Raw genomic sequence first — 11,201 nt, 5'->3', positions numbered from 1 at the left:
TATCAGACCAGCAAACCTGGTCCCCCTTTTTTTTTCTTCCAAATGATTTTGAGTTTTGTTCCACATTGTAGAACTGCCCCATAGGGTTTCCAAGACTGTAATCTTTACAGAGGCAGACTGCTGTGGCCTTCTCCTGTGGAATGGTTGCTGGTAGGTTTGTACCACTGACCTTTTGTTTGGCAGCTGAGTGCTTTAACCATTGTGTCACCAGGGCTCCCTCACCTCATATCAGGAGCTCCAGAAAGGGGACTGATCTGTGTGAAGGAGGGATGGCTTGGCCATACTCCTTTCCCCAGCTCTCCTCTGGACCCCTCCGGTATATTTGAAGAGAGTGGGCCATCCCTAGCCAGCTGTGCACGTGGAATGCTAGGCACCGCTGGCCCAGAGCGTCTGTCACAGTGTGTGGACGGGTGGGCCAGTGCCTGCCCACTCACAGATGCCCCGTGTTTGTAGCTTGATCCAGCTGGAGGCTTTCCTGGCCCGTCTGTGCTGCACCTGTGAAGCTGCCTACCGTGTGCTGCGCTGGGAGAACCCCGTCGTGTCCTCACAGTGAGTGGTCCCTCTCCTCCCCCTGCACCACTGCCCTGTGGGAACCTGCAGCGTGAGTACCAAGCAAAACCAGCTGCCCTGAGAGGCACTTACCCCTCCCACCTCTGGGGAGGGCCATCCTAAGCTCTCCTGTGTTCATCTGCACATAGGCTGTGGGCTCTCACGAATGCACTGGCTTCTTACATGAGGTGTTACGTGGCTTTTTTTTTCCTACAAGTAGTCCTGACTTAATGGCATATTTTGAGTTACATCAAACCACTTACGAGACTCCTTTTTTTTTTAATATTATGGTTAGTTATATGTACTGCAGCCACTGTCGCAGCATGTTAATCATTCTCAGATGTTCAAAGATTAGATTTATAAAGATAATAAAAAATAATAATGAAAACTGAAAAATAAATATTCAGCTTAGGTCAGAACTGACTCATATTGGAGTCATTGGGACAGAACTCTGTCGTGAGTTGGGGACTGCCTGTAATAGAAGAATTTAGAGATGATAGAGACTCATCATGTCATCTGCCACCCTGACATAGCAGCTAATCTCTCGTCTGGTTTGTCTTTTAGACTTTATGATATGCACATCCTTTATAGACACATAACTTCATAGTCTTGTGAGAGATTTTATTTTCACTTATCATATAATAGCTAGTTTTCTTTGATGCTATATGTTGTTGTTGTTGTTAGGTGCTGTCGAGTCGGACCCGACTCATAGCGACCCTTCCTTGGGTTTCCGAGGCAGTATCACTATGGAAGTAGATTGCCCCATCTTCTTTGGATTACAGTGAAACCTGTGAGAGTGGGAACTCAGTGGGGCTGCCTTGTTTCCCAGGTCTTGTAAGTTTTCTGCCTCGGACAGAGTGCGGTTTTATCACTCTCCTGTTGCTTGTGTTGGTGGAAAATAATTGAATTTTCCTTCTCTGGCAGATTTCTGCTTTACACAGGTTCTGGCTTTTGCAGGTTTTACTGTATTTGTAATCTGGATTAATATATTTTAGTATATATTTTACTGCATCATTATATGTAGTTTACAAAAACATTTAATCAATTTCTACTTTTCATTAACCCTGCACTGAGTATTCTGATGGGTTTTAGCTTTATCTTTTGAAATTTTTTTCTTGGAATGGATTAAAGGATGAGAGTACTGATCAAATGGATTGAATAGTTTTGGAGTTCTGTTTATATGAATAGCAGTCACCACTAGTATCTGTTTAGCCTTCGTTTTGTGCCAGGCACTGTGCCCAACGCTTTCCGTGCATCCTTCCTTCATAGTAACCCTGGAGGTAGGCACTGTTTTGTTCCCCATTTCACACACGGAAGAAGTGAAGCTCAGAGCAAGGGGCAAGGGGAGGTGACACAGGGAGAAGTAGCAGAGCTGGTTTCCAGTCCAAGTCTCTCTGAGTCTGGACTCCGAGTGTCGGGCCTGCAGGGTGAGGAGGGGTCGGATTCTGTGCCCCCAGCATCAGAGCAGGACTTCGTGGCCACAGCAGCATCACTGGTTAGCAGCTTGTGACCCGTGACCTGTTGGTAGCAGTAAATCGTTCCTTTTCAACATTATTGCGGTGCGTTTGATTAGCAGCTCTTTTTTTTTTTTGCCGGAGCCCTGTGTGGGTGTGTTCCCGACCTGTTTCTTTCTGACCTTAGGACATTCTGATGCTGTGGTTCCTCCCTGTCGATGCAGGTTCTATGGGGCTCTTCTGGGCACAGTTTGCGTGCTGTATCTGCTGCCGCTATGCTGGGTCCTCGCCCTTCTGAACAGCACACTCTTCCTGGGGAATGTGGAGTTCTTCCGAGGTAAGCTGGTAGAGCCTGGGAGAGTGAGGTCCTGGCGAGTTCTGCTGGTTTGCTTGTTGTTGTTGTTATGTGCCGTCGAGTCGGCCCTGACTCATAGTGACCCCTCCTTGGGTTTTCGAGGCAGTATCACTACGGAAGTAGGATTGCCCAACTTTCCTTCCGAGGAGTGGCTGGTGGGTTTGAACCGCCAGCTGTCTGGTTAGCAGGCAAGAGACTTAGCCACTATGCTACCAGAGCTCCTAGGCTCTGCCTTGGTTCCTCTGCACTGCTAACAGATGTGATTGCTATGTCAGCCACAAGGGGGCAGCACCATACTAGGATACTCCCTCAGGCCTCCAGTGGGCTCTGCATCTTATGCATGTTTGGTGGGATACAGGGGAAGTTGCAGCAGGAAGGGTCCTTAATCCCTTCCCAGGGCAGATGAAGCACTGCTTGCATGACACTGTGGCTTCTGGGAGGCAAGGGAGGGATGATTTCCTGGTGCTGCTACTCACCCCATGGGCTATAGCCACCTGGAGTTGCTGTCACAGCTGTGTGAGCGTACCCATCTGCTATCTGGTGTCTGAAACAGTGAGCTGTCTGGAGAGGGCCTGGGTTTCAGAGGCCTGGCCTTCCATATGTTTGGGTGACCGCTGTATTTGTTTCTTGCCCTGTGGTAGGGTTGTTCCAGAAGCCACTTTATTGAGCACTTACTATATGGCAGGCACTGTGCTCAATACTTTTCACCCTTTACCTCATTTAATCTCTGTAACAGGCCCATGAGGGGTAGGTGGTGGGACCTGTGTTCTGTTTAGGAGGCTAAGAGAGGTTAGGGGATTTGCTCAGCATTAGGAGGGCGACTCTCCTATAGCAGAGGGTGAGGTGTGGAGGAAGAGACCAAAGCACCCTGACTGCATGCCACTTCTCCCTTCCCTGCCCACCTCTCTCGCCCTGGGTAGTGGTGTCTGAGTACAGAGCATCTCTGCAGCAGCGGATGAACCTGAAGCAGGAAGAGAGCGCCTTGGAGAGCCTGCCACTGGATGCTGGGGGAGGGGGTGCTCTGCCAGACAGCACACCTGCCCCCACTCCCACAGAGGTGAGCGCCCCCACCCACCAGGGAAGAGCCTGCCATAGGCAGGTGTGGGCCTGCCTGTGGACCAGCTTGTCTGTATCCTGTCGCTCCTGGGCTGGCCTGTGTTGTCCTTGTGGCTGCTGCTTTCTGGGCCTGATTACCTCTGAGGTGCTGAATAATCATAATTATAGTAATAAATAAAAAAGAAGGTTGCCAGGGAAATAGTGCTGGCTCATGGTGAGCCCACAGGTGCAGGGTAGAACTGCATTCCATCGAGTTTTTGTGGCTGTGACCTTTTGAAAGCAGATTGCCAGACCTTTCTTCCAAGGTGCCTCCAGGTAGCTTTGAACCACCAACCTTTTGGTTTGTGGCCACGTGCTTAACCATTTGGGCCACCAGGTATTGATAGCTGTTCTGTCAAGTGCTTCCTTGGTGTCAGCTGCTGTCCGAAGGACTTTATAGCCCAAAGGTGTAGGCTGTGTATGAGAATGAGATTGTTCTCATTCTGCAGAGGAGAAGGTTGAGGCACAGGGGGCTGCCCAAGGCCACAGGGCTGGTAAGTGGTCCTGTGGTTCTAGAGCCCGTGCTCTCAGCCACCAAGCCCCGTACCACCTTAGTCCAGGTGTGGCCTGGTACCCATCTTCCCGTCCCTGCCAGCAGGCTGGAGGCTGTTCTCGCGTCTGTAACTGCTTTCTTACATTCTGGCATTTCCTCTGGGGCAGGAACAGGGATCTTGGGAAGCCTGGATGCTGGCTCAGGGAGGTGGCCCTTACCCTCGGGAGAAGGGCTGCCATCCCTCTCACCCTGACCTTATGTAAGAGATTTTCTCTTCCCAGGACCTCACGCCAGGCAGTGTGGAGGAGGCCGAGGAGGCCGAGCCAGACGAGGAGTTTAAAGATGCGATTGAGGTGGGTGGCCCTTCCCCAGTGCCTTCTGCCGACCAGTGTCGGGTGGCCCCGGAGGCCTGTGGTTTTCCGGTATCCCAAGCCTGCTTTTCAAATTCTCCTGTGTCCACATGAGAAGGTGACACTTGCCCTGAGCTAGAATCACTGATTGAAAGGGTGCCACTGGGCTCCCACCTTTCCTGTGGTGCTGGTCTGTCGCCTGACCTGGGTACCCAGGGCAAGGCTGGCTCTGGAAGCCTCTACGAGCTGGCCTGCTGGGGGAGCTGGAAGATCTACCCTCCCGGCTAGAGCAGTGGCTGGGCGCCTGTGATGCGGAGGAGGCAGATGTGGAGGCGGGCGCGGTCCTGCATCTCTGCTGGCACTTGTGCAGAGTGAGTTCCGTGAGGGGCTCCTTTGTGGGACAGTGTTGGGTCAGGGAAAGTTAGACTGTCCCCTTGAAGTTAGCACAGTGATTCAAGCTAGTAGTTTGCGGAAGTGTTTATTTGGCCTGCAAAATTTTAAAAATAATTTTTTAGCCAATATTTTAAAATGGAGACATTTCCATAAAAAGTTTAGATTTTCAGTGTCTCTGAAAACTCAGAAGCTCTGGTAGTCCTGAGTCTGCAGCAGCTGGGGTAGCTGGGGAGTGACTGTCCCCTTTGGACAAGGCTGACGCTCACAGTTAACACACAGTCCTGGCACTTCTGTTGTCCCCAGTCCCCGGGGCCTTGTGGCAGTTGCTGTTTATTGGCATGTTTCTGGTTTTTCTTACTTTCCTTATTTATGTCTCTTTGTAAAATGAGAAAGAAAAGTGGGGGTCTTGTGATCCCCCTGACATCTCTCCCCAGGCCTATGATTTATACCTTGCCTGCTTCAGGCTTGCACTGGCCTGGTCCATGGAGGGATCTGATGTCCAACTACTGTAGGATTTCTCCAAGACTTTCACATAGGATTGTAGATTCTGTTCTGTTCTATCCAGTAGAACTATGACCCACTAAATTAATTTCACCCAGGTTGAAAACAGTAGTGTAGAGCTTTTCCCCGGCTGCTTTGATGGCCGAATGCTGCTATGGCTGTCTCTTAACATCACCCGTGAAATGCTCGGACAGAACTCAGAGCAGCCCTTCTCAGTTTCCTTTAGCCTGAAGGTGCCCTCCTTTCAGCAGCCGCTGCTTCTCTTCCTTGCTATCTGTCTCTGTTTTCTCTCCTTCTCCCCTGCACCTTGTGAGGCAGGAGACCCACTTGGTGGTGCTGGTAAGTAGGTGCAGTGGTGTGGTGGGCAGGGACTGGGGACAGGGTGGGGAGAGGGAGGCCGAGCCAGCCGCGGCCGCACTTTGCATGGTCTGCTGTGCTGGGTGCCTCTGCATGTGGGTCCCAGGGCCCTGCCCAGACGTGGGCAGGGCTGGAAGGAGCTGTTCCCCACAGGAGGATGACGAGGGCGCCCCGTGCCCAGCAGAGGACGAGCTGGCCCTGCAGGACAACGGGTTCCTGAGCAAAAACGAGGTGCTGCGCAGCAAGGTGTCGCGGCTCACTGAGCGGCTCCGCAAGCGTTACCCAACCAACAACTTTGGTACGGCCGGGGCGGGGCCGGGGCGGGGCCGGGGCTTAGAGCTGTGGGAGCCGGTTTGTGAGGAGAGCAGGGATCCTAAGGTATGCCCATGAGACCTGAAGAGATGGCAGACGCCCAGCCGGCCTGTTGAGGTAGTGAGCATGGGTTGCTTCCTGTTCTTCTGTCCTTACTGGACATTACCTTGTGGGAGAAGGAGAAACTCAGTTCTGGAAATGCCACCCCAGGACCGTGGGGAAGTGTCTTCCGGAGACAGAATCTCAGGAACACAGCAGGATGGTTAGGGACAGAGTGTGGAGTCTGTCTGCTGCTGCAAAATCAGCTCAGCTGGGGGTCCTTGAGCAAATTGTTGAACTGCTGTGTGCCTCACTTTCCCCTTTTGTAAAGGGATGTTACTAGTTCTTACCTCACGAGGTTGTTAGAAGGCTCAAAGGAGGTAATGCTTATTAAGTGCTGGCACTAGTAAGTACTGAGTGAGTGGGTGCCGTTAAGTGGACGCCCTTGGCCCACTCTGCACATTCCTGAGAGCCTGCCTCAGCTTTTCTGATCCACGTGGAGCAAGTTGAAGCAAACTATCTTCTGTGCATGGCAGGGCCCTGAAGTCCCTCCTCTCAGCTGTGTTGGGAGATCAGCGAGTCCTCCTTTTACTTGGGGGTGGGGACGGGTGGAGGGAGGCATCTTTGGAGAAGGGCAACCTCGGTGTCAGCAGGACTCTAGTCCTGGCTCAGTTCAGGAGAGCCAGGGGCTGAGGCCGAGGAAGTTGTGGGGAAACCTCGGGTGACCGGTGGCCCGCAGCAGCTGTGGCCCTAAAGAAGAGCCTTGCACTGCCTGTTGTCAGCGGTGAGGGCTGTTTCTGGTGCCGGGAGAAACCTCTGGGATTTCTCTTGGGGAATTTGACCCAGGGCCTCCGAGGGCCTGCCTGTCTAGAGGTCACGGGCATGTTATTCCTTCTGCTGTGTGACCGTCTCCTGGTCGTTGATGATCACTTTCTTCTTTCTGTTTTTCCCGTCCATGGAGTTAAGCAGCTCCCAGAAAAGCCACCTTCCTTGCTTATCTTCTACTTAGAATGTCTTCCTTTAAAAAAGCATTAAGCAGCATTTATGATACGTAGAACGTGTGCAGTGTAATATAACAAACACCCATGACTCCACCACCTCGCTTGAAAAGTAAAGCATTGGTGTTGGCTGACACCCCCTGTCCACCCCTCAGCCAGTTGCTTTCCCGCCTCTCCCTCCCTGGGATACACTACCGCTGGTTGTTGCCGAGACGATTCTGACTCACAGCAACCCAGTGTGTGTCAGAATAGAGCTGTGCTGCGTAGATGACCCCTTTCTTTTATTTGTGACGATCACTGGCTTCTGTGAGGCCCCTTGTAGATGCAGTGCACCGTCACATCCACAGTTGCATTTGATCCTGATGGTGGAACGACAGGACGGTCAGATTCCAAAAGTCCCAGATGACACCACATGAGAAGTAATACTCTTGCTCCAGTAAATGATGTGTTGATAATCTGGGAATTTTAAGTAACGGCCCTTAGGTGTTTCAGTTTTGCAGACAAGTAACTCGAGGTGAAATGAGTGATTTGCCGAAGGCGCTCCGCAGTAAGCAGTAAGCGGTAGAGCTGTGACTGGGATCCTGAGGGTTTGATTTGGTTCTCCTGACGACCCCTCTGCCCTAGTGTCTGGTAGTGTCCTGGTTTTAGGTCTCTCTTTTTTTTTTTTTTTAATTTTTATTGTGATTTTGGTGAAAGTTCCATACAGCAGTTCCTACCCATTTTGTTTCGTGACATTGACTGCAATCCCCTACGGTGTCACAGCTCTCTTTCCACTTCCTCCCTGTGGTTTAGGTCTGTCTCGGTTTTGTGTTTGATTTGGGGTTAGATGATCTGATCTCTGCCAGGAGCACAGAGGCCTCTCAGGTTCTGGGGAGGATGGCAAGGGCAGGAAGTGCTGCTTCTCCTAGGCCTCTTGTCTTCACCCTTTAGGACTCTCACCTTCCCTTCCCTGAGACGTTCTCTGCTGTGAGGGGAGGTGTCTGCTCTCGGGTCTGGCTCTAGCAGGCTGGGGTGAGGTGAGGCACTTTGGGAGCCATTCCATTCCGTCTGCCAGTGCGTGGGGGTGGGGGCGCACGGGAGGGACGAGGACAGGCTGCTCAGGAGCTGCTTCTCTGGCTTCTGAGGGAGCGCCCTGGTGGGGAGGGCTCTTCCTCTGCCCTGGAAGCTCCGTGACCATATTCTGGCAGGCCCAGTCGGTCCCGGGCTTTCACTCCTCTTGCTGCTCCTTGGCATCATCCAATGGTGTATTAAGATGGGTGAGCCAGGACCTTTACTGAGAATAGAAGGACTTGGTAGATGTTGGAAGGGAGCAGGGTATCTTCTCCTCCATGTGCCTGTCTGGGCTGAGGTCACCCTCCTTGGCCCCAGCCTGTACTTGGGTGCATGGCCTTTTTACTGGACCATACGACTGACCTTGAGGTGCTCGGCCCTGCCGGTCCTGGTTGTGAGGATTCCCTGGAGACACGCCAGAGTGCCAGTCTTGGAGCACCTCCTTTCCCCTGCCCTGTCCCCTCACTGTCCATTAGAGAGCAGGAGTGGCTGCCTTTCCTCAGATCTTAGGGTAGGAGACAGAGTCTTGGAGCAGCGTGTTTCCTGGTTCGGCATGACCACTAGGCATGTGCCTCTTCCGCCCTCTGACAGGCTGACAAAGCCGTGAGCACTTAGCTTAAGTGGCCTGGCCTTAGGCTTCCCCTTGCTCTCCAGCTGGGCCCCTCCAGCAAGAGCTGTAGGAAATTCTGACTGTGGAGGAAGGCACCACATGTAGTTGTCACTACGGCTTTGGGACCCCTCTCTGGAGGTGAGGTCTGGTGACCCACTGGAGCTTTGTACTTCTTGGGCCAGATGGTAGTGCTTCCTGAGGCTGAGAGTTGCCCTGGCCAGACCACAGGAGGCCTTCAGGTCCACGGTCCAGAAATCTCCAGGCGTCTTACCCCTGCCGAGTTGGTGGGGTTCTCGGGTCCCCTTTGGGAAGCATGTGCATGCCTGCCCTGAACGCTCCCTGCCTTTTCTCCCCAGGCTCATGGATATTTCTGCATTGAACCATATAGTTAGTGTTCCTGGAGGCAGCCTGTGGAGCTGTCCTTGTTCTCCTTTACCGCTGGGTTTGATTTCTGAGCTTGTTGAAGCTGTAGGGCCTACTGTGGCCTTTAACTTTCCTCCTGGGATCTTGGTTTCCTCCACTCACCTGCACATGCCTGGGTGCTTAGATGACCCCTGACCCCTGGGCTCAGACTGTCCTTGCAGTCCACCTTTTCTGTCTTTAATTTTCCTCCTGTGTCTGAGAGCGTGGTGGGTGGTGGGTACCTGTTGGGGCTAGCTGCCTTCACGTAGCCTTGACTGGTCTCCACCTTCCTCATCCTTCATGTCTAGTCACACCTCCGTCTCCTTCCATCTGTTTTCTAAGCTGCCGTTAACTCCTCTGCCATCAGCCTGAAGCTTTGTCATCCTGTTGTCTCTGGTTGTTCGGGCAGGATCTCTCTCTCCCACGCTTCCACCCCTCCACCCCCACAGCTCACAGTGCCTAGTGTTCTGCACACACATCCCTCCGCACTATCCCAGCTCAGTTGGGTCTTTTGGAAGGTTCCCCGTTCTGAATGTCTCTCCTGCCATCTTTAGACCACAGACAACAGCAGTCTGAGTTTTGAGGAGGCTTTTCTTTCCTTCCTGTAAGGGCAGGGTGTTTGTGAGGAGGCCCTGGACAAGGTCACAACAGGGAGGTGTCATTTAAGGTAGTTGGAGCTGATTTCTATATGGGATGCCTGGCCATTCCAGGTAAGGCCAGGTCCCTGCCAGCTTAGTTTGAGGTCTCGGGAATAGACTGTTGATGCTCTTGCATTTCTGCTGAATTGGCAGGTGGGGCCTCTAAGCTCAGGGAGGCTGCAGGAATTGGTAGCTTTGTATGGCCTGCAGATGGTGATTCTCAGGGGTCTTTTCTTAGTTGGAGTTCCTCCTTCCGGCTCGAGATGTAGCCTTTTCTCCCTTGCTCACTGCTCCCAGCCAGAAAGTCTGGGCTGGGCAGGTGTCTGGAGTCGCCCTGTAGAAGAGCCAGGCAGGAGCTGGGAGGCACGGGCTGGGCTGAGCCTGAAGCGCTGTTTCTTTCTCAGGGAGCTGTGCGGGCTGCACTGCCACCTTCTCAGTGCTGAAGAAGAGGGTGAGTCTCTTCGAGGGTGTGCGTTTGCTGAGGGCGGCGTGCTTGTGAGTGTTGTGTTGCGGGGAAAGTTAGGGGAGGGGGCACCCCATTTGGCCTTCTTTCCATGGTTTCCTCGGATGATCTTGTCTCCTGCCGCCCCTGTGTCCGTGCCTTGAGCAGCCTCTGTGTGGTGTCCCATTTGGTCTCCTACCCCACTTGGGCACCTCCTCCCCAGTCCTACAGTAGCAACTGGTTCCTTGGTGGGATCATCTGGTGGGAAGGAGGAAGGTGCTGGGGGCCCCGGACACCTGGGGGTCGGGGGACTTATCTGACCTGGACCCGGGCTCTTGTCTACAGCGTAGCTGCAGTAACTGTGGGAACAGCTTTTGCTCTCGGTGCTGCTCCTTCAAGGTGCCCAAGTCCTCCATGGGGGCCACAGGTGAGTGGTGCAGGTGGCTGGGGGCAGGGCAGTGGGAGGCGTAAGCCAGTGTCCACCTGTTCTGGGGAGATGCTGCTTGTGGATGAGAGTCAAGTGTCAGTGAGGTTAGGGGAGCACAGGATCCTCGTCTGTCTACTTGGTAACATCTCTTTCCCCTTAAAAAAACCCCCAAAAAACCCAAAAAACAAAACAACCACACTATGAATACTTGATATGTGCAAAAGAACACATATAACCTACCTGCAAATTATGAAGTAGGATGCAGTGAAACTTGTGAGAGCCGGAACTTGGAGGGGCCTACCTTGTTTTCCCAGGTTTTACAAGGTTTCTTCCTTTGACTGGGTGTGGTCACCACCTTCCTGTTGCTCTCTGTTAGTGGAAAATAAGTGAGTTTTCCTTCTCTGAGCAAACTCAGGTTCTGGCTCTCACAGGTTGTACTGTAATAGAATGAATACTTGTGAATCCATCACTGAAGTTAAAAAACAGCGTTAGCCGTGCCTCAGGGATCCCTGGTGGTGCAGTGGTTAAAGCACTCGGCTCCTAACTAGAAGCTTGGTGGTTGGAACTCAGCAGCCGCTCTGTGGGAGGAAGACCTGGCAGTCTGCTCCTGTAGGGATCACGGCCTAGTGAGCCCAGTGGGTAGTTCCACTCCTTACTCCTGTGGGGATCACGGCCTAGTGAGCCCCGTGGGCAGTTCCACTCCTTACTCCTGTGGGGATCACGGCCTAGTGAGCCC

The 11,201-nt window shown here is 52.7% G+C and overlaps 1 protein-coding gene across 1 annotated transcript in view; it reads left to right on the top strand.

Moving 5' to 3' along the window:
* ZFYVE27 (zinc finger FYVE-type containing 27) overlaps nucleotides 1–11,201 on the top strand; it is a 13,722-nt gene that overhangs the window by 901 nt on the left and 1,620 nt on the right. The window contains exons 2-9 of the mRNA XM_042780820.1: nucleotides 454–549; nucleotides 2,228–2,340; nucleotides 3,279–3,415; nucleotides 4,228–4,299; nucleotides 5,509–5,529; nucleotides 5,701–5,845; nucleotides 10,001–10,047; nucleotides 10,384–10,465. Of these exons, the coding sequence (XP_042636754.1) occupies nucleotides 454–549; nucleotides 2,228–2,340; nucleotides 3,279–3,415; nucleotides 4,228–4,299; nucleotides 5,509–5,529; nucleotides 5,701–5,845; nucleotides 10,001–10,047; nucleotides 10,384–10,465 (713 nt within the window). The remainder of the gene's footprint in view (nucleotides 1–453; nucleotides 550–2,227; nucleotides 2,341–3,278; nucleotides 3,416–4,227; nucleotides 4,300–5,508; nucleotides 5,530–5,700; nucleotides 5,846–10,000; nucleotides 10,048–10,383; nucleotides 10,466–11,201) is intronic.

This window comes from Orycteropus afer, unplaced genomic scaffold (assembly GCF_000298275.1).
Source record: "Orycteropus afer afer isolate SDZICR_OR568_19922 unplaced genomic scaffold, OryAfe1.0 scaffold00064, whole genome shotgun sequence".
Taxonomy (NCBI): domain Eukaryota; kingdom Metazoa; phylum Chordata; class Mammalia; order Tubulidentata; family Orycteropodidae; genus Orycteropus; species Orycteropus afer.
Note: the sequence above shows the minus strand (reverse complement) of the source record. Positions and strands in the feature narration are given on the sequence as shown.